Source organism: Hibiscus syriacus, unplaced genomic scaffold (assembly GCF_006381635.1).
Source record: "Hibiscus syriacus cultivar Baekdansim isolate YM2019G1 unplaced genomic scaffold, ASM638163v2 tig00110940_pilon, whole genome shotgun sequence".
Taxonomy (NCBI): domain Eukaryota; kingdom Viridiplantae; phylum Streptophyta; class Magnoliopsida; order Malvales; family Malvaceae; genus Hibiscus; species Hibiscus syriacus.
This window is the reverse complement of record NW_024062923.1, coordinates 972795-994296: the sequence shown is the minus strand read 5'-3', so window position 1 is coordinate 994296 and position 21502 is coordinate 972795. Positions and strand designations below refer to the sequence as shown.

The window sequence follows — 21502 nt, the reverse complement described above, 5'->3', positions numbered from 1 at the left end:
CGCGTTGCCTATTAATAGGAGGGACTTAAAGTATAATTTCTTACCTGAAAATGAATTGAAAAACAAGGTGAATGCCATCTTCACCAGCGCTTTCCAAAAATGGTCCTATATTACGCCACTAACGTTTACAGAATTGATTCATGCTCTACTGTTGATATCACGATTAGTTTTTACATAGGAGACTATGAAGACAGAGAATTGTTTGATAGGGTTTTAGGGACGTTGGCTCACACGTTTTCTCTTCCAAGTGAGAGGTTTCATCTGGATGCGGATGAGAATTTGGTTGTTTCCAACGATGTTACTTGGTCGATGTTGCCTTCAGTTGTGGATTTGGAGACAATCACTGTGGAGGCTATCTCACGTGGAAAAGAACAGTGTCACGTCAGCTGGTTAACGCGCCAGATTAGCATTCTATCACCCCCAATAACGACCGTTAATGTCGAGTGACTGATTTGTTATAAATCAATAACATTAATGATCAAATTATTAATTTTAAAATGTTAGTGGGTTAAAAGAAACTTACTCAAATATGATTGACAATTTATGTGGTTTACCTTTTTAATATCAATATATATATATATATATGTGTTTATTTATATAGCAGCGAAATAAGAAGACAAGTGGGTAGCATTCTTTCTTACTCAGTTTCCTTGACTGAGTCGCTGTCATTATTTTTCTTAGGTTTCTATCTTTCTCTTCTCTCATCTATCTGTGGTTGCCTTCTCCAGCTGTTCAGTATGCTATAATTCCCCTTTCTTTTATCAAGGGTTAACTTTGCCAAGCTTTTGCCGTATTTCGTTTTTTTTTTCTTATATTATCAATTTTATCAATTTACCATCAAGAACCAATAATTCCTTGTTTTAGAACAAGCTAAGATTGATGTAGGTACTCGTCATTATTTAATAATTGATTGGTTATCATTTTTTCAACAAGTTCGTTTTCGATATAAATCAATTTCATCATCTTAGAGCTTATGTTAAAAAGGATAGCTAGTTTCAGTTCCTTTCTTTGTTGTAGAGAAAGTTGTCTTAGAGCGTGAATAAGCTAAGATTGTTGTAGCTACTTGTCATTATTTTTCTTTTGCTTTGGAAGTTATGTTTCCCGTGTTAGCTTTGTAGAAACTGGAAAGTATAGCTTCTATTTGTTTCACAGCCTTGATTGGTGATAGATACTTGTGCATTATGTTGAAGTGTGCTTTCATGAAATCAACTCATCATTTGCCTACAACTGTCCTCCCACAAAACATTTGTGCTGTCTGAGTGATGTATTTTTTGGGGGGCTTGGAAATATTACCCTGACACGGAGACTTTAATTTAATTGAGTACCAAGTCTCCAATTGCTTTGAGCTTCTAGCTTGCATGGACTTTTTTCTTAAGGTCTGTTGTGATATAAGGCAATAGAGTATTGTGCAAGCATTGTATTGAAACAAGAGTGTTGTTATTTCAATATATTGTTCACATTGAAGCAAACGGACAATGACCTTTTTTGGTGGTTCATTTTTCTTGACAAATTGCAGTCCATATCGAGTTCAAACCTTCTCTTCTTCTAAACTTTCTTTTGCAGTTACAGGAAATCTCTAAGGTGGCGTTTGATTCGCTAGAATGTTTATGAGGGAATTGAAATCTGTGAAGGAATTGGAATCTGTCAAGAATTGGAATCTAATTCCGTATTCTGTTTGGTTGACAGGAAATTGAATTGGAATTCAATTCCATATTCTGTTTGGTTCGCAGACATGTCAGATGAATTTGATTTCAGTAATGTAAAATGATAGGATTGCCCTTCTTTCTTTTTTTTTTGCTTAATTTTAGTTTGTTTTATAAATTATATGTAGCAATATATTATAAAAATTAAAAAAAATAAAATTAAAATTAAATTTTATTGATTGATTATTCATTTCAATAAATTAAAAAAATCATGCTAATAAACATAATAAGTTAAAATCATCCCAATTAGGGATGACCATGAGTAAGGTTTTTGGTCCACCCGACCCGAGAACAAGGGAACCTCCATCCGAGACCCGACCCGACCAAAATAATTTTCACCCTACCCGACCCGACCCGAATATATGAATTAGAAATCCGATCAGACCCGAAATAATAAAAAATATTTTTATTCAATAAAAACAATGACTTAATTGAAAAAACAATTATATATAGAGGGGTATTATTGTAATTATTCCTAAATATATAAGGTAAAATTATATATTTTTTGGGTTGGGTCGGGTATTTTCCACCCTAAACCCGAACCCGACCCGACCCAAATATCACACTTAAAAAAAGCCGACCTGACCCGACCAAAATAAAGTTTCACCCGACCCGACCCAAATATATGAATTAGAAATCCGACCCGACCCGAAATAATAAAAAAATATTTTTATTCAATAAAAACATTGACTTAATTAAAAAAAATTATATATAGAGGGGTATTATTGTAATTATTTCTAAATATATAAGGTAAAATTATATATATTTTCGAGTCGGGTATTTTTCACCCTAAACCCGAACTCGACTCGACTCGACTCGAATATCACACTTAAAAAAACCGACCCGACCTGACAAAATAATGTTTCACCTGACCAGACCCGAATGTATGAATTAGAAATCCGACCCGAAATAATAAAAAAATATTTTTATTCAATATATGAATAAATTATCAAAAGATTGATGAGGATAATATGATCAAATTTCAATACCCTCCAACCAAACGCCACCCAAGGTTTATGACTCCAAGTCTGAGTGTCTGACTATGGGTCATCTGGAGAGTCAGAACCTGGATAACATAAACCCTTTGGAGACAAGGAATGAGGTAATTGTTTTGTTTTTGGTTTCAGGATGTGATGTTCTTGAGTTACCCAACAATAATAAATTGACAATACAAGCTTTTGGGAAAAAAGATGAAGTATACAATTGAACCCAGAAGAAATCCTTCCCATTTTCAAGAATAAAGAACTTTATTCCATCATTGCTTGCTTATCAACGAGCTTGAAAACATTATCATCTTATCTTCTTTAACAATAAATCATTATGTATTATTTCAAATATATAATTATGAGTTAACAATATCAGGATTTTGTTGAGAGAGGAGAAAATAATATCTTGGACAATAATGATGATCAAGACGAGCATAGTGAAAGCTCCCAATCCCAACAAGCTGTTCATGAGAGTGATTCATCCGAAGATGAGGTCAGGCGTCCCTTCTAGTATTTAGAAATAACAATATCATTTAGATTCTTACACATCTTTTTTGGCTTAACAGGTAGCTCCTCGAAATACAATTGGAGATGTTCCATTGGAGTGGTACAAGGATGAAAAACATATTGGGTATGACATTGCTGGGAGAAAGATATCCAAGAAAGAAAGACGAGATAAACTGGATTCCTTTCTTGCAAGTGCTGATGATTCAAAGAGTTGGTTAGTTTTTCTGCTGCAGATTATTTTTATGTTAATAACCGTTTCTCTTTAGTTATTTCTTTTATCTCTTCTTCTTCTGCTATGTTTGGGAAGCTCGACTATGATACTTGCACTGCTATTTAGGCTTCTTTTATTCTCTATTTTGCAAGACTTTCTAGCTCAATAACGTGCCTCTGCCTTCTTTTTTGTTCCATTTTTGTCGTGTTTTATTTTTGTCCGTTAAGTACACGGAAGCTAAGTTGCTACGGTTGGAATATTTCTGTTTCACACAATGAATGTTACTGGATAATTCTTTTGTTTTTATTTTCAATACTATTAATTAAATGATGCTTGCTGAGTACAATTTAACTCTGATGGCTCATCACATCAATGCTGTTGCCTTCAGGCGCAAGATTTATGATGAGTATAATGATGAGGAAGTTGAGCTGACTAAAGAAGACATCAAACATATTCGTAGATTGCTCAAAGGGAAGGCACCACATGCTGAATTTGATCCTTGTGCGGTCTGTTTCTCCCATTAGTTCTGATGTTCATTCACACTAATAATATTTGGCCTGAATATTATCTTGACTTTATGCTCAAAGTTAAAACTTATAGCCATTTCTTGCAGCCTTATGTCGATTGGTTTAAGTGGGATGACGCAAAACATCCTTTATCCAACGCTCCTGAACCAAAGCGGCGGTTTATTCCTTCAAAATGGGAAAGCAAAAAGGTAAACCTTTGCATGTATAGGTTTTCAGATGATGGGTTGGATCCTTACCTCTCCAACCCCCTCTGTACCTGCTTTTTTCCAGCTTTATTTATTTCTTTGAAGTAAAAAACCTGCAACGATCATTTGCTAGGAGCTGGAAAATCTAAATTGTTCATAAGGGTGTGTTAGGAAATAAACCGAGTACAAGTAATTTCCCTATAACCAGATTAGTGAGAATGTGAAATAAAAGCGGAAAAATAATACTCGAAATTGATAACGGAATTCAGTCAATTTTGCTTACGTCTCCGGACTGCTGCAGATCTTTTACTAAGAGAGAAAATTTACAGGTGTTTACAAAACACTCACTACTCACAAGAAAGCTCTCTAGTATTTGAAGAAAGAAATGATTTTTGGGATAGTTTTGAAGCTAAATGAGCTAGGGTATTTATAGTTGAAACTTAGGGACTAATCTTTGAAAATACCCTACAGTGCAATGACTAAAGTGAATTTACCCATTCCTATTTTCAACAAACATCTACCAAACTTTGAAAAACATTTTTCAAAGAAACATTTACCAAACTTTCAAAAATGTTTTCAAAGTTGGTTGCCAACCTTTGGACTTTTAACAATCTCCCACTTGAAGACTGATTTTAATATGTCTTCACACCTCGATCGATGCAGCAGCATTTCTAGTCTTGTTATTCTTGCATGCCAACTGAAGCTGAACACAACTTCAGTTTGTCAGTGGTCACCGTCTTTGTCAACATGTCTGCTGGATTTTGAGCTCCACTGATCTTTTCAAGTTTCAAAATCTCATCTTCCAGAAGAGACCGGATAAAATGATATCGCAATTGTATGTGCTTTGTCCTGGAATGAAAATACAGATTCTTTGTTAGATGGATAACACTTTGACTGTCGCAATACTAGATATTGTTTTCTTGTTTCTTGCCTAACTCTTCCAAGAAACTTTGGAGCCAAACCATCTCCTTGCTAGCTTCCGTAACAGCGGCATATTCTGCTTCAGTTGTGGAGAGAGCAACTATCTTCTGTAATTGAGAACCCCAACTCACTACAGTTCCTCCTAGAGTATAGACATGCACTGTAGTGCTCTTTCTGATGTCAATATTTCCGGCTAAGTCAGCATCTACATAGCCTGTCAATATCGTATCTCCACCTTTGAAACAAAGTGCTTTGTTTGTGGTACCTCGCAGATATCTGAGGATCCATTTGACTACTTCCCAGTGTACCTTGCCCGGATTATTCATGTACCTGCTAACTGCTTCCACTGCATGAGCAATATCTAGTCTGGTACATACCATGGCATACATCAGACTTCCAATTCTGAGGCATACGACACCTTTACCATGTGTGTACGTTCTTCCTCCGTCTTTGGTGATTGTTCTTTGGAGAGTCTAAAATGAACACCTAAAGGTGTACTTATTGGTTTAGCATCTTGCATGTTGAACCTGGAGAGTACTTTGTTGATGTACTCAGCCTGTGATAACATCAAAGTCCCCGAATTTGTGTCTCTCTTGATCCTCATCCCAAGAATCTGCTTTGCAGCACTCAGATCCTTCATAGCAAAATGCTTTGACAATTTTTGCTTCAAGTGTATAATCTCTTGCATGTTTGAGCCTGCAACGAGCATGTCATCAACGTACAAAAATAAAATAATTAAGCTATTGTCGAACCTCTTGATGTAGCAACAATGATCTGTTTGGCATCTGGTAAAACCACTGCTACCCATGAAGCTATCGAACTTCTTGTACCACTGTCTAGGAGCTTGTTTTAAACCATACAGGCTCTTCTTCAACCTGCATACTAGGTTTTTCTTGCCTGCCTCTATGAAGCATTCTGGCTGCCTCATATAGATTTCTTCCTCCAAATCACCATGAAGGAAAGTTGTCTTTACATCTAACTGCTCAAGATGTAAATTTTCTGCAGCTATAATTTTCAACACCAGTCTGATTGTAGACAGTTTTACAACTGGAGAGAAAATTTCATTGTAGTCAATACCTTCCTTTTGCTGAAAACCTTTGACAACCAATCTTGCTTTGTAGCGTTTGCTCCCATCGTGCTCTTCCTTGATCCTGTAAATCCACTTGTTGTGGAGCGCTTTCTTGCCTGGTGGTAATTCAACTAATTCCCACGTCTGATTTGACATAAGCGAGTCCATCTCATCTTTCATGGAAGACTCCCACTTGATTGAATCCTCCACCTGCATTGCTTCATCATAGCACTCTGTTTCACCATTGTCAGTCAGCAACAAGTATTGCAAAGAAGGAGAATAACGTTGGGTTGGTTTAGGAATTCTGGAGGAGCGTCTTAGTTCCGGTGTGCTTGGTTATTCTTGAACTGTTTCGGGACTGATCTGAACATCATTTCCAGAAATCTCCTCGAACTCATCAAATTCCTTTGTTTCAGCTTTGGTATTGGAGCTGCTTGATTCTACAGTTGACATGTCTTTGTACATCACATTCTCATTGAAAATGACATCTCTGCTTCTGATGGTCTTCCGATTTTCATAGTCCCAAAACCGGTAGCCGAACTCATCACCACCATAACCAACAAAGACACATTTGTTGGACTTGGCATCAAGTTTACTTCTTTCAGCAGAGTTTATGTGTACATAAGAAATACAACCAAAACTCTTAAGTGTGAAAGGTTTATTTCTTTCTTGCTCCAAACTTCCTCTGGTATTCTGTCATCCAAAGGAACTGAGGGCCCACAGTTGATCAGGTAAGCTGCAGTGTTGATAGCTTCAGCCCATAGAAATTTGGGCAATCCGACATGTATCCTCATGCTTCTTGCACTTTCATTCAGAGTTATGTTCATGCGCTCTGCTACGCCATTCTGTTGCGGTGTCATGGGAACTGTTGTCTCCATCTTGATCCCATTGTTTGAGCAAAATTCTCTGAATCTACGATTTTTGTACTCTCCTCCATATCAGACCTCAACCGCTTGACTTTCAGACCAGTCTCATTTTCCACCATGGCCTTTCATTTTCTGAAGGTATCAAAGACTTCTGATTTTTTCTTCAGAAAATAAACCCACACCTTCCTTGTAGAATCATCGATGAATGTGACATAATATAATGAGCCTGCAAGAGATGGAACTGGAAATGGTCCCCATACATCAGTATGAACCAACTCTAACTTTTCAGCCTCGGGTGTCTTAGCAATCTTTGCAAAGCTGACTTTCTTTTGTTTGCCAAAGATGTAATCCCCGCATAGTCCGACATCTACATTCTTTAGATCCGGTAACTTCACCTTTGACAAAAGTGTCTTCATCCCTTTCTCGCTCATATGGCCAAGCCTTTGGTGCCATAGGTTTGATTTTCCATCAGCATCTGCTACTGCAATGATATTCTCTAAATTTGAGGTTATATAGAGAGTACCAGTTTTCTTACCACGAGCAATGACGAGTGCTCCTTTGGTAATCTTCCATTCACAGCCTGAAAAGGTTGTACTATATCCTTCTCCATCAAGCTGTCCTACAGAAATCAAATTCCTTTTGAGGCCAGGAATATGTCTCACTCCTGTCATCCAGGTGGTCTGGTTTGGCAACTTTAATCGGATGTCTCCTTTTCCGGCGATCTTCAAGTTTTCATCATCGGCTAGATGAATCTTCCCAAAATCACCACTGACATAGTTCTCCACGATTTCTCGGCATGGGGTGGAGTGGAAAGATGCCCCTGAATCCAAGATCCATGATTCAATCAGAGTGTTGTCGCTTAGAATCATGGCATCACCTGTCTCCTCTGTCATGTTGGCAGATTCCTGTGCACCGGTATCTTTCTTCAGTGCTCGACAATCTCTTTTAAAGTGACCCTTCTTGCCACAATTATAACAGGTAAAATCTTTCTTTCATGTTCTTGATTTGCGCATTCTGGATTTCGATCTGCCACGATTTGAATTTCTTTCTGAAGTTCTCCCTCTGGACTCCGTGTGCAAGGCTGAGAAGGTTGATACTTCACCCGATTCTCTCCGTCGAATTTCTTCGCTCAGTACCAGATCTCGAACATCGTCGAATTTCAATTTACTATTTCCCGACGAGCTGCTAACTGTTGTAACAGTAGCATTCTAACTGTCTGGTAGAGATGATAAGAGAATTAAAGCTTGAACTTCATCATCGAATTCAATTTCCACTGAACTCAACTGGGTTGTGATTGTGTTGAGTTCATTTAGGTATTGTGCCATCGATGCCCCTTCCGTCATCCGCAAATTGAATAATCGCCTCATCAAGTGCACTTTGTTTGAGGCTGATGGCTTCTCATACATACTGGAGAGAGCCGTCATAAGACCCACCGTGGTATTTTCCTTTGCTATGTTGAAAGCAGCATTGCGGGATAACGTCAGTCGGATAACTCCGAGGGCTTGTCTGTCTAGAAGAGTCCAGTCTTCATTCTTCATGCCCTCTGGTTGCTTTCCTGAGAGAGGTTGATATAGATTTTTCTAGTACAAAAAATCTTTGATCTGCATCTTCCAAAAGCCAAAGTTCGCACCATCGAACTTTTCAATTTTCACATTCCCTTCGTCTGCAGCCATCGCTCCCACTCGAATCTGGTTTCGTTTGGATCATTTCTGACAATTCTTGCGAACCACCGTGTATTAGAACACCTCCGTCGACAAACTCGTATCGCCGACAAAATTTTTACTATTCACAGAATTCACTATTCACGTGAATAGTAATGAATAGTAACCTCGCAAAAAAATTTGACAAAATTCACAACCAAAAGCTCTGATGCCAGTTGTTAGGAAATAAACCGAGTACAAGTAATTTTCCTATAACCAGATTAGTGAGAATGCGAAATAAAAACGGAAAAATAATACCCGAAATTGATAACGGAGTTCAGTCAATTTTGCTTACGTCTCCGGACTGCTGCAGATCTTTCACTAAGAGAGAAAATTTACAAGTGTTTACAAAACACTCACTACTCACAAGAAAGCTCTCTAGTATTGGGAGAAAGAAATGATTTTTGGGATAGTTTTGAAGCTAAATGAGCTAGGGTATTTATAGTTGAAACTTAGGGACTAATTTTTGAAAATACCCTACAGTGCAATGACTAAAGTGAATTTACCCATTCCTATTTTCAACAAACATCTACCAAACTTTAAAAAACATTTTTTAAAGAAACATTTACCAAACTTTGAAAACCATTTTCAAAGAAACATTTACCAAACTTTGAAAACCATTTTTAAAGTTAGTTGCCAACCTTTGGACTTTTAACAGGGTGAATTTTCTGTTTTTCATAATATTTGACTTGTTAATCTACAGGTTGTTGAGTATGTTAGGGCAATTCGTAAAGGATTAATAAAGTTTGACCAGCCAAAAGAAGATCCTCGTTTTTATTCCCTCTGGGGTGATGATTCAAACTCAGCTAATAGGACTAAGCATTTGGCTTACATTCCTCCCCCGAAACCTAAATTGCCTGGTTTGGCTTTGGGCCATGTTCTTTGAATTTACATTTTGTTATGCTATTTGAACTATTATGAAAGCTTTGCTCTTATTGATTTTCAGGTCATGAGGGATCATATAATCCTTCTTTAGAATACATACCAACACAAGAAGAGATCAACTCTTATCAGCTGATGTATGAAGAAGACCGCCCTAGATTTATACCTAGAAGGTAATGTACTAACACATGATTTGTTAATTACAATTTCACTTGAAAGTATCAACACTTGTACTGTACTAACACATGATTTGTTAATTACAATTTCACTTGAAACTTGAAAGTATATACACTTTTACGGTACTAACACATGATTTGTTAATTACAAAGGCACTTGAAAGTATCTACACTTTTACTTGCTTGTAAGTTTGAGAGTTTAATATCTAGCATACTAATCATGTTGATATGCTTAGGTTCACATCCTTTAGAAGCATCCCAGCATATGAGAATGCTGTCAAGGACTCTTTTGAACGATGCTTGGATCTATACCTGTGCCCTAGAGTGTGGAAGAAACGTGTAAGTCTGTGATTTTTTTTGAAGGAAATCATAATGGTTCCTGGCCTAATGTCCTTTATGCCATTTTGGCGTCATAGACAAGTTAATCTAAATTGCTCTTTTCCATGCTTCAGATCAATATCGACCCTGAATCCCTCAAGCCCAAGCTACCCAATAAAAAGGATCTTAGGCCTTATCCATTTGCATGCTATTTGGAGTATAAAGGTCATGTGGGTGCAGTTTTGTCAATATCCGTGGAACCTTCAGGGCAATGGATTGCATCCGGTATGAACAATTTACCTATAAACTATGATTTGTGGTCAAAGTATAAGATGATTCCGCTCTATAAAATCAGTGCACTAGTGTTTGATAATTGCTTATGTTTGTAAAGGTTCCAAGGATGGAACTGTGCGTATTTGGGAGGTGGAGACTGGCAGATGTCTTAGAGTTTGGGAGATTGGTGAAGTGGTTCAGCATGTTGCATGGAATCCTTTGCCAGCACATCCTATTCTGGCAGTTTCAGCGTAAGGCTGATTAGATTGTAATTAATTTCACTCTGCTTTTTGTATCCTCTTTTTCACTACCTGTTTCTTCAAATGACGTTGTTTGCCAACCTCTTGTTGTGTTCCATGCTAAGACTCTAATGTTTGACAGCGGAGCTGATGTTCTTATTCTGAACACCGGATTTGGCAATGAGGAAGAACAGAAAGAAATTAAGAATCTTCTGCATATTGGAACACCAACCTCTGATGATTCTGGTCTGTTTGAAACATTTATTATTTCAAATGTGTTGAATAAAGGATATGGTCTGACTCTGGAAAATATTACTTTAATGCACAGATGATATGTCATCTTACTTAAGCTGGCTTCAAGATGAACAGCATGACTGCATCCGGCTAAGGCATTATAGGGTACTCGGTTTCTGTTCCCATCTCTTTCGTTATTTGCACTCAGAATTACCTAATAATGTTGAACCAGAGGATTGGTTAAAGGCTTTATAGGAAAATGATAACCGTTTGCTTGGATGTGGTTTTGCAGACTGTATCTTCAGTAGTATGGCATCGTAAAGGAGACTATCTTTCTACTTTGATGCCTGCAGATATCCTTTTCTGAGTGTTATCTAAATCATTACATTTTCTTCTGTTCTGACTTCTATGCATCAATTGGTGTCGTCTGCAAAAAAATGATTTCATTTTCAATAGTCATTGTTAAAAGACCAATATGAGAAGTCTCTACACAGGAGTCCGCCAGATTTTTTTTGGGGTGGGTTAAAGTTGAATTATAAATTTTTATAGGAGTCAAAAATACAATTTTATCACTATATTAGCTTTTAAGTTAACAATTTTTAGGATGAAATCACAGATTTCTCATTTTTAAAGTGGTGAAAATGTAATTTCACCATGTAGTAACTTATAATTCTATGATTTTTAGAGGGACTTACAAACAATTTTACCATTTTTGGAGTTCGCCCCTGGGTCTACTCATTTCTTTTGTCTATGTTTATTTGTTCTTGTTGATGTTTTGGTAGACTCTTCTCATGTTATTGAATTAATCACGTAAATCAAGAGCAGTTCTTATACATCAGCTCTCTAAGAGGCTTACTCAGCGATTCCCTTTTAAGCTCCATGGCCTCCCAGTGTCGTTAGCTTTTCATCCTACTCGTTCTATCTTCTTCGTTGCAACAAAGAAGAATGTTCGTGTGTATGATATGTTGAAGCAAAAGCTAATAAAAAAGCTTGAGACTCAACTGCGTGAAGTTTCATCAATTGCTGTTCATCCTGCTGGTATCTCCCTTTTTCTCTGATTTCGTTTGTTGCTACAATCTGTGTGCCTTGCAATCCCCGCCCCCCAAGTATTATTCTTAATATTTGATGCCTGTTTCATCTGCAGGTGATAATGTAATTGTGGGGAGCAAAGAGGGAAAATTGCGTTGGTTTGACATGGATCTGTCATCAAAACCTTACCAAAACCTCGAGTATGTGACCATGGTTTTCTTGATAAACACTACTTTTAATTATATGTTCTTTGATCTCGTGAAACTGATATAGATAGGTCTTCATCAAGTTCTTTAGCTAATCGTTGAAGTCATTAAATACCATTTAACTAAGTATAATCATTGTTTGAGCAATAAGGAAAGTCAACACGCCAATACTATTTAAATTAGCAAGTGTGCAGGCGTAGAATTTTCATATCAGAACTTTCTGGCCCAGTCTTCTGTCATGGTTTTATATTGGTTTTAAGCTTCACACCTTTCTTTTTCCTGAACATTTCAGTTGTCATCGTAAAGACATTACTAATGTGACATTCCACCGTTCATACCCACTATTTGCATCGTGCTCGGATGATGGCACTGCCTATGTCTTTCATGGCATGGTTTACGCGGATCTTAATGAGAATCCTCGGATTGTACCGTTGGAAATTCTTAGAGGGCATACTAGTTCAGATGGAAGAGGTGAGTTTGGTTTTCCAACTCGGTTTGGACAGCATAATTTACATTTTCCAAATGAACGAAGGTGTGCATATAGTTGCAAAGTAAATGGGGTGTTGGTTGATTGCAGGAGTACTGGACTGTACGTTCAATCCAAGGCAGCCATGGTTATTCACTGCAGGTGCTGATTCAACAATCAAGCTCTACTGTCACTAGGATGACTGTTTACCTGCAATGCAATGTGAGTAAACATTAAGGAGACAATTATAGGTTCATTGTGATTTTGTACTCCTACAAAACATATAGTAATCTGTTTGATGGGAAAGCGTCATTTCTATTTATTAATATTTGGGTAAACTACTTATTTGGCATCTCACCTATTTCCATATTTTTATTTTGGTCACCTAATTATTATTTTCAAAACCATATCCAACGTTATGTTTTGTTTATATTTTAATATGCTGACTTAATGAAAACGATAATGTAGAATAGTATAATAATAGTTTTAGTTTCAAAATTTACACAATTTTTCAAATTTGTCTTAGTTTAAAGTAATTTGATTAAATTTTTTTTATCAATTTGATTGTTATTTTGATTTAAAATAATTATTAAGTAAAATACAAACTCAAAAGTTTGATATGGTAAAGGTTATGATTGAATTAAAGATAAAATAATAACTAGTAAAATTGATCTTATAACTTAAGAATAAGGTTATAATATCATGCTTTAATTCAAGATATATTTTTAATAAATTAATTAAACAAATTTTCCAACTAAAAGTATTTGATTTGTTAAAATGCATTCGTAAGTATTATACAAATATACTAATAATCTATCATTAGACAAATGATTAATGGTGTCTCTGAATTACATTACAAGGTAAAATCAATACGAACAACGTTAAATATACTAAATCCTTGCTTTTTATTGTAAAGAATCGAAAATTAACGTTGAAGATTCTCCAGCCGATTATACACAATGAAATCTGGATATGGAGTATGACAAAAACATATAGACACGGAGATGAGAAGGATTATGTAAAAGCATAAACATAGGTTAATGCATTGGACGATTACTTCAATGCATATGCGTACTTGGTTTTGCCACACTAATTTTGTCCCACATTTATCTCTAAAACCATATATACATTTCCCCTGAAGAACATCCATCCATCTTCAATTACAGTAAATCAAGTTTTTGAGGGATTAATTTGAAGCATTAGCATGGCAGATAACAAGGAAGGGGGCACCGTGAAGAAAGGTCACGACGAAGGAATGAAAATGGCGGTCGATCTTTTGCAAGAGATGGAGCTGCCCGAGGGGCTTCTTCCGCTGGCCAACGTCGTGGAAGTGGGGTTCGTGAAAGAGACCGGGTACATGTGGATCGTGCAGCAGAAGAAAGTGGAGCACGAGTTCAAGATGATCAGCAAGCTGGTGAGTTACGACACCGAGATCAACGGGTTCGTGGAGAAGAAACGGATCAAGAAGCTCAAGGGAGTGAAGGCCAAGGAGATGATGCTGTGGCCGCCAGTAAACGAGATCACGGTGGATGAGAAACAACCCGGGAGGATCCATTTCAAGAGCCTTGCCGGGATTACCAAGACTTTTCCCGTTCAGGCTTTTGCTGCGGGGCAGTAAGATGAGATGTGATGAAACGGTCAAATTTGTCCTTGATTATTTGCTTGGGATGAATAAAAAATGTTTCTTTTATTTATTTATTTAAATATGAAACATCAAAGAGAAGCATGATTAAAAGTTAATCATGTTGCTAATCTTGCTTTTGATCAACTCACTTCTTATATTTTCTTAATGTACAATTCCTCAACCATGAAGCATCCCTAGATTAGTTGCATTAATTCTACTGCCCTTATCTCTTCTATATATATAATAAAACAATTACTAAAATGAATACAATAATGTATTGTACATGATTATTTTTTGAAAATCAAATGGTAAATAATAACCCTGCTTATTTTTATTACTTTTTCTTACCATTTGTTATAAATTTAATAATAATAGCACGAAAAATATTTTATGCTCATATAATGATACATTTAATTAATAATTTATTTCATATTTAAATTTAATGAAATTTTAAAAATTAATAATATAATTTAGAATAAACTACATTAAATATCATTAAACTTTCAACTATAACATTGAAATATTTAATTTTAACAATATGATGATGTGATAATGACAAACTATATTTTCATCAGTCTATAACATGATATGTCTTTACAATAAATTGATATGTTCCAATCGAAATGCGCATAAAAGGGTTCAAAAACTAAAAATCTTTGAAAGAAAAGATTGACACCCGATCACTAAATCAACTTAACATTTTATTATAATTTTAACAAAAATAATATATATGTTAAATTATAGTTGATAGTAACTTTACGACATGGTTTTATAATATTTATAATATAATTTCATAATAAAATTAATATATTTATAAAATTCAATAGCTAGGCAAGAAAAGAAAACTAATGATTGTTTATGTAATTCGATACCAAGAGAAACTTTATCTAGTGATGAGCCCATCATTTAATCTTATTATAAATGATTATTTTATGCACTTGATAATGTGTACACACGCAACCTAGTCGATTTCCAAAGAAATAAATAAGCTTTTAATATGTAAACTCTGTATGGTTATTTTTAGGAAAAATTATATATTTAACCATCTAATTATCAATTTTTACTCATTAATTATCATATTTTTCAAAAGCACATCTAAAGTTAAATTTTGATTTTATTTTAATCATTCGTCGTTAAATAATATATTAATTTTTGAATGAGTGATATTTGAATAAAAACGTCAAAAGTAGTGCGCTCGCAATTTCAAGCACACTCAGTTAGTATAACCCAATTTACTTGTAGTTACTGTTATATATATAACAAGCTATCCAGAATCCAGCAAAGTCTTGCGTTAGTAATTTGGAACAAAACTATTAGAAAAAAATAAACAAATCCAAAAATGGATTTTAAATTTTCCTAAAGGGAAAAAAAAAAAGAACAGAGAAAGTGAAGAAGCAAATGTAGGAGTAAACCAGGCCCCCTCATCAAAGCCAGGCTCAGAGAGAGCAGACATGTCGTCCCATCGGAATATTCAATCTCCGTGCACATTACCATGCTTCCTTCGTTATTTTCCAGAGCATCGGCTTATTGTACACGGCGTTAATGATATTTCAAAACTATCTAAATCCTCACGGAAATGATTAATGAGAGAAAGAGAGAAAATACATAAAAGAGCAAACGAATTCAAAACAACTGCTTTCTTTTACTCGGATTACGCTGCGGAGGAAGAAGAAGATGGTGAGGGTTTGCATATATATAGAGGCCAGAAATGCAGACTGGTAGCGTTAGGGTTTTTATACTTCACGAACGAAATACTAAAACGTCCTCCGCCTTACCTGCCAAATGACGCAGCTAACCCATTTGACTAAAGACTCCGGGTTTGGGGCTTCAGCCTCGGGCCCAAATAAACTGCTGTTGGTTGTGTATATTCGTCCCTAAAATTGACTGCTTATGGGGGTGTAGAGATTTAGCGGTGACCTTGGATTAGATTGGAGTAGAATTAATGTAAATGTTCATTGAATAAATTTAATTTTTAAATAAAACCATTGATTTTATAAAGTAATTTTTTGAAATTATTATAAAATAAAAAATAAAATTGTATTAAGAAAATAATTAATTAATCTTTCTAGTTTATAACAACTTTAAAGAAAACTAAAAATACAAAAATAAAATAAAATTCTTTAAAAATATTATGAAATGACAAATTTCATTAAGAAACTCAAAATTAATTTAAAATACAAGAAAAACAAATAAATGATCGACTACCATCAACGTCTTTATTGAGACTAATCTCATTTTTATCGGCAATCATATTTATATTTTCTTAATTCTTTTTATACCATCTCCAAATCTTTATTTTTTTTCAAATAACTATCCCTTAATTGTACCTTAAGTGCATATATGATTCAATTCTATATTACATAAAAATGTTATAAACATCGTATATGTGCATGTAGCATCGTTTGTAACGAATCCTCATACCTGTTTTTTAATATAATATTTTTTTAAAATAAAATTTCCTTTTTCTTGTGAGCACAAAATCAAGTGAAAGCTGAGATGAGAATTTTGTGGAAATTCAATGGACACGATTACACCAAATCCAAACTAGATATTTTCCTCGCTTTTGTTTTCTAAACGAACGAACGAAACATAAATCTTCATTTTTCCCTGCTGTATTGAGCAAGCTCTTGGCTTCGGTTAACAATGGCCGTACTGAACTCTATATCACTGGGACTAACTTCACCAACAGCAGCACTCTCTCAAGAACGGCCAACACCAAACCAGAGACCGACCAAAGTCATGCTGCCGAAGAAGAAGGCGCTTAAATGGTCAACAGGTGTGGCTCCGGGGGACTATGGCGGACCACCCACAACCTCCAAGCTTCGTAAGTACTGGGGTGGCGAAAAGGAAGACCCTTTAACTTCCGATGACTTCATTTGGAACAAAGAATTCGTTGATAGGATGAAGAAGCTAATTCAGGACCCCGATACTGCCGCCGGCGAGAATTCTTCTCTTCAATCGTCTCCTGTTAAGCTCCAATATATTATTTCTTTCGATTTATTTGTCTTCTTCTCACTATGGGGTGCTTCTGTTTTGTTAATTTTTATGTTTTTGTAGTTTGATAGCACAATTGGAGTTTGGAATGCCGTTTATGTTTACCATTTTAATCACTTTAGAAAAGATATATATGTATTTTCTGATTTGATAAACATACAGTAATTAGATTATTATCCTATTTTTCTCCTCCTTCATGTTATAATTCAGTTCATATGGTTTGGTGTAAACAGGAAGAGTCTTCTGGATTCTTAAGCTTGAATCGAGTTATGAGCCTTGACAGGTTTGTCTCTTTTAGCTCCGACGTTGGTATTTCTTTCTTTCATTTTGGTTGCTGGTGTTATTGTTTTGTTTCTAATTGAAATTATGTGAATATAAATAGTCTGGAAGTTGACCTGAGCAAGGAACTTACAGCACCTTCAAAGCCTGTGTTACAACGGGCTGTTGAAACTACAAATCGAGTAAGACAAGTAGTCTTTGTTTTCTATCAGTACTTGTTGTTATAGTGGACTTTACTCTGTAATTACCATTTTTTTTCTTATTTAATTTATTGGAACAAAATGATTAGCAGAGCAGTGGCAGCATGTCGCGCAGATGGAAATTGGTACCAACAAGGCGTGAACAAGAAAAGTGGGATAAAGCAACAAAGGCTTCAACAGGTGGCAGTGTAAGTGATATTGTATTTCACTTTGTTGCTGGTCAAGAAAGGCTGAAACACACAGTATTAGATATTTTAGACTTTGAAACCCACATTTGGCTTTGGTTTTTAGCTTAAAAAATAGGAGCTCTAATTATGTTGATCCGTGCCACTGTCATACCTTGATTTTGTATCTTCTGATTCTGTTTTTGTTCTTCCATCTAGGACGTGATGCTCCGGGAACTGCGGCGGCCTCAAGGAGACCCTGAACTACTGGCTGCTCAATCAAGGGAGCAGTACTTTAAGGTAGTTGGAGTAGTTGGTTTTGGTCTTTTCATCTCATTTGTTACAGTTTCATTCTGTTTGCATCTATCATAAGAGATATGTCAAGAATTCTCTTCTATATATAACTTTTTAAATTCCTTCTGCAGTTGAAAAATAAGTTGCAAGTTCTTACCTTGGTTATAGGTGGTGTGGGGTTAGTCTCAGCTTATGTTTCTTACTCTCCTGAAGTCGCAGCTAGGTTCGTACCTGTTTGCACATGTTTTAGTTATTCAGTGCATTCTTACCAGTCCATCTTATTGTGTTCCTATTGTGATTAAAATTTTGCACTTATATGTGGATGTTATTGGTAATTAACATTCTGTAACATCTATCCGCGTCTTTCTCTCTATTTCCCCCCCTTCTTTTGTTTTAAAATTTTATGGCCTAGTCATACAACTAAATTGTCTGAGTAAACTTCCAGACTAATCAATATGCAGAACCTGAACCTCAGAGCAATATTTATCGTTTGTTATCTAGTAATTGAGAAGGGAGAAATGCAGGTTATGAATTCTAGAACTGGTTATTTGGAGGCTACATAACAAATTTGTATTCTTTCATATTCCTTCCACTGGTTAGGGTAAACAAAAAAGAAGGAAAAGGAGGTAAAAATAATATTGAGCTACTTAGGATCCTGCATGGGTTTCTTTTTGTCATCTTTTTACTGGTAATCAGACTGGACCACTTAAAAATGGTTTCAAACCACTTTTTAAAATGTTGAAATTTAAATGTAATGACAGGATTAGAACTCAACTTAAAATTTAAGAACAATTTTTGTTATTTATGCTTTTCGTTGCTTTTTGGATCCTGATATACATGTAGATACAGTTTTTAGTATTTTGTAGACTTGGATAATTATCAATAGCTTTGAAATCTTGCTTTTAGCCATGGGCAAGGCATGATCATCTACATCAATTCCTTTTCGTATAGCTATTGGTCCCAGCTTACTAGTATTGTCAGATATTTGTCAAGAGACATAATTTCAATTAAAACATGCCACCACTAACTTGCTTTATGTAACAATCCCTTTTGAACCGATAAAGATTGTTTAGTTGTGATTATAGGTGGAAAAGGTAAATTAATTTTATAGTTCAAGATCTATTTTATTGTTGAGTATAATTTTTTTAATTAAGAGTTCATTGTTCTCTCCACCATAACCATATTTGAAACTTTTGTCAATATTCTTGATTGCAGCTTTGGTGCTGGGTTGCTTGGTTCTTTGGTGTATATGCGAATGCTAGGAACTAGTGTGGATTCTTTAGCAGAAGGAGCAAAGGGGGTTATGAAGTAAGTAAAGTTGCTTTTTTTTTTCAATCCAATTTCGGAAATAAAATTTCTTAGAGAGGACAAATGTTGGTAGCAGTGTACAAGTAGAGAATTTGTTTCGAATGCAGAGATATTCATTAGAAATATTTTGGTTATTAATGTACCTAAGGTAGTTTTTTCCCCCCCTATCAAAGCTTGGAAATACATTCATTCTAGAAACAAGGACAAATTTTGGTAGCAAAATATAACAAGAGAGGGAGGTGTCTTTCTTCTCTATTCTACCCTCTTGATTCTTGTTTCCTCTGTTATGGCTTTCTTATTTTCCCTGTAACCAATACTAATTTCACATTACTGATGCGATTAAAGTTGGTTGCTACCTGCTTTGGGGCATTGTAACAATCACAATGTGTTGTCCCAAACAAGCTGAGGGCAAGCCCTGAATGCAGCGTCAATAGCATTAACCTGGACCCAACAAATCTTGCACTAAAATACTATGTTCGGGAGTATGGGAAAGTCGGCATATCTTTCCACTTTTGTTCCTTATATAACCTTCTCAGTCTATAGTTACTGGATTTTACCTTTTAATTCATTTTGAGCTTTGGCTGCAGGGGGGCAGTCGCACAACCAAGACTATTAGTTCCTGTTGTATTGGTCATGATCTATAATCGTTGGAATGGGTAAGCTGCCCATTGTCTTTCATTATTCTTAAGTATTGCTTATGATACATCTGTTAATTTAAATTTACTCCTCTTTTGAAGCCAGTCTATTGAAATTCTTTTGATATCTATGCTTGCCACTCCTTCACCTGCTTCTGACCGTCACTATTACTTTGCCTCTCTGGTCTTGCTCTGTATTTTGTAAAATCTATTGATTAGGGAGTTTGAGTAACGGAGGAAGATAACCCTCTTGCTTCCCCTTATTCCTCCTAAAACATGCCATATGCCTAGATTTGAACCCAACACCTCAAACTTTGTTAAGGGAAAAGAGTGCACCTAGCTACATGTGTGCCCTTGACTGTTATTTGAACTTTTCCCTTGATGCATAGAATTTCCATTTTCATATCACTTAAAAGAAAAAAGTTTACCAGATATTGAATCATGGTGTCTTAGATGTTCCCTTTCTTGATCATATACTGTAACTTGTTCTACCATAAGAGCTATAAGGTCGGGTGTTGGAATTCTCGGGTTAAAGATATGATTTATTTGGAGTTTATGTTTCCCCCTCCCCCAATATTGGTTGAAAACCCACTAACGAAATATCAATCTTGTTGGAATTATTGCGCTAAAAACATGCTGGCAATGGATGATGTGTAGGATCCTTGTTCCAGAATATGGATATATGCAGTTAGAATTGATTCCAATGCTTGTGGGATTCTTCACATACAAGATTGCAACTTTCTTTCAAGCCATAGACGACGCTATTACAGTTGTTGGGGAAAACCAAAAGTCTAATATCAAAAACAACTGAACCATCGATCTTAGTATTATATATCATTCTTCTTGGCAAAATGATGATGGCCATTATACTCTGTATAATTTCTAGATGTCCATGTATAATTCCTGTGTGGTTTGTTACGTATTATTAAAACAAAGAATTCCCTACGATTGATTGTTACATATCATTAGAACCAAGTATTTCGTTTCTGTGATAATATATAATTTTATACAGTTCATTTTAGCCCCTGAATTATATCATTTTTCTATTTTGGTACGTCTCATACTTAAAAATATTGATCTGTTACTTATTTAAGTGGACGATCTTAGAAAGAAAAAGAAAACCTTTACATACGGTACCTTCAGAATGTGACATGCTTTTTAAATAATATATGATTTTCATAAATTAAAATTTCTAATAATAAATTTAATATATATATATATATATAATTAGAAAAAAACTAAATTATAAAATATATATAAACAAAAATCTCAAAATTTCAATATGAATTGTAAAAAACTAAATAAATGTAAATATGAAATGTTGTACCGTATATACTAAATATTAAATAAAAAATTAAAATATCATTAAAATTTAAATTCTAAACATCAAGTACATCTCTTGTGAAATATAAACCTTAAATACTAACTTTATATTTTAAGCCCTAAATCATAATAATTAACTCTAGAAAATTAAAAAAGAAATATGAGGGAAGCTTGAATTATATT

At 35.2% G+C, this 21502-nt stretch overlaps 3 protein-coding genes and 1 non-coding gene across 7 annotated transcripts; 3 read left to right on the top strand and 1 right to left on the bottom strand.

Annotated features, from left to right (window-relative positions):
• Window positions 1-996: 996 nt before the first annotated feature.
• Window positions 997-12785, top strand: LOC120147535 (ribosome biogenesis protein BOP1 homolog). Its single transcript, XM_039160882.1, has 19 exons — window positions 997-1055; window positions 1564-1581; window positions 2716-2805; window positions 3066-3182; window positions 3256-3410; window positions 3796-3913; window positions 4021-4122; window positions 9379-9535; window positions 9622-9730; window positions 9970-10072; window positions 10186-10336; window positions 10443-10575; window positions 10706-10809; window positions 10892-10962; window positions 11090-11150; window positions 11608-11835; window positions 11942-12026; window positions 12325-12503; window positions 12610-12785. The coding sequence occupies exons 3-19, from the start codon at window positions 2746-2748 to the stop codon at window positions 12693-12695; spliced, it is 2019 nt and encodes a 672-aa protein (XP_039016813.1). The 5' UTR covers window positions 997-1055; window positions 1564-1581; window positions 2716-2745; the 3' UTR covers window positions 12696-12785.
• An 842-nt stretch (window positions 12786-13627) lies between these two features.
• On the top strand, window positions 13628-14147 carry LOC120147612. Its single transcript, XM_039160940.1, has one exon. The coding sequence runs from the start codon at window positions 13703-13705 to the stop codon at window positions 14114-14116; it is 414 nt and encodes a 137-aa protein (XP_039016871.1). The 5' UTR covers window positions 13628-13702; the 3' UTR covers window positions 14117-14147.
• A 1371-nt stretch (window positions 14148-15518) lies between these two features.
• Window positions 15519-15629, bottom strand: LOC120147778. The gene has a single exon (XR_005518312.1). It is a non-coding gene; the product is annotated as a small nucleolar RNA snoR100 (small nucleolar RNA).
• A 1050-nt stretch (window positions 15630-16679) lies between these two features.
• LOC120147691 (protein CONSERVED ONLY IN THE GREEN LINEAGE 160, chloroplastic) lies at window positions 16680-20822 on the top strand. 4 transcript variants are annotated; one of them, XM_039161004.1, is made up of 9 exons: window positions 16680-17089; window positions 17350-17399; window positions 17499-17577; window positions 17688-17783; window positions 17979-18059; window positions 18185-18276; window positions 19269-19361; window positions 19949-20017; window positions 20654-20822. In XM_039161004.1, the coding sequence occupies exons 1-9, from the start codon at window positions 16766-16768 to the stop codon at window positions 20805-20807; spliced, it is 1038 nt and encodes a 345-aa protein (XP_039016935.1). In that variant the 5' UTR covers window positions 16680-16765; the 3' UTR covers window positions 20808-20822. The 4 variants fall into 4 exon arrangements, with proteins under 4 accessions (XP_039016935.1, XP_039016933.1, XP_039016934.1 ...); XM_039161002.1 differs by having other exon boundaries at window positions 17685-17783; XM_039161003.1 differs by having other exon boundaries at window positions 17496-17577.
• The last annotated feature ends 680 nt before the right edge of the window (window positions 20823-21502 follow it).

Coding starts and splice junctions, on each gene's coding strand:
- LOC120147612 (XM_039160940.1), top strand. CDS start 13,703: ATGGCAGATAACAAGGAAGGGGGCACCGTGAAGAAAGGTCACGACGAA.
- LOC120147691 (XM_039161001.1), top strand. CDS start 16,766: ATGGCCGTACTGAACTCTATATCACTGGGACTAACTTCACCAACAGCA. Junction 19,362..19,948: donor GGAGCAAAGGGGGTTATGAA/GTAAGTAAAGTT, acceptor CTTTGGCTGCAG/GGGGGCAGTCGCACAACCAA. Junction 20,018..20,653: donor ATCTATAATCGTTGGAATGG/GTAAGCTGCCCA, acceptor GATGATGTGTAG/GATCCTTGTTCCAGAATATG.
- LOC120147535 (XM_039160882.1), top strand. CDS start 2,746: ATGGGTCATCTGGAGAGTCAGAACCTGGATAACATAAACCCTTTGGAG. Junction 10,810..10,891: donor ACCAACCTCTGATGATTCTG/GTCTGTTTGAAA, acceptor TTTAATGCACAG/ATGATATGTCATCTTACTTA. Junction 12,504..12,609: donor TACTAGTTCAGATGGAAGAG/GTGAGTTTGGTT, acceptor GGTTGATTGCAG/GAGTACTGGACTGTACGTTC.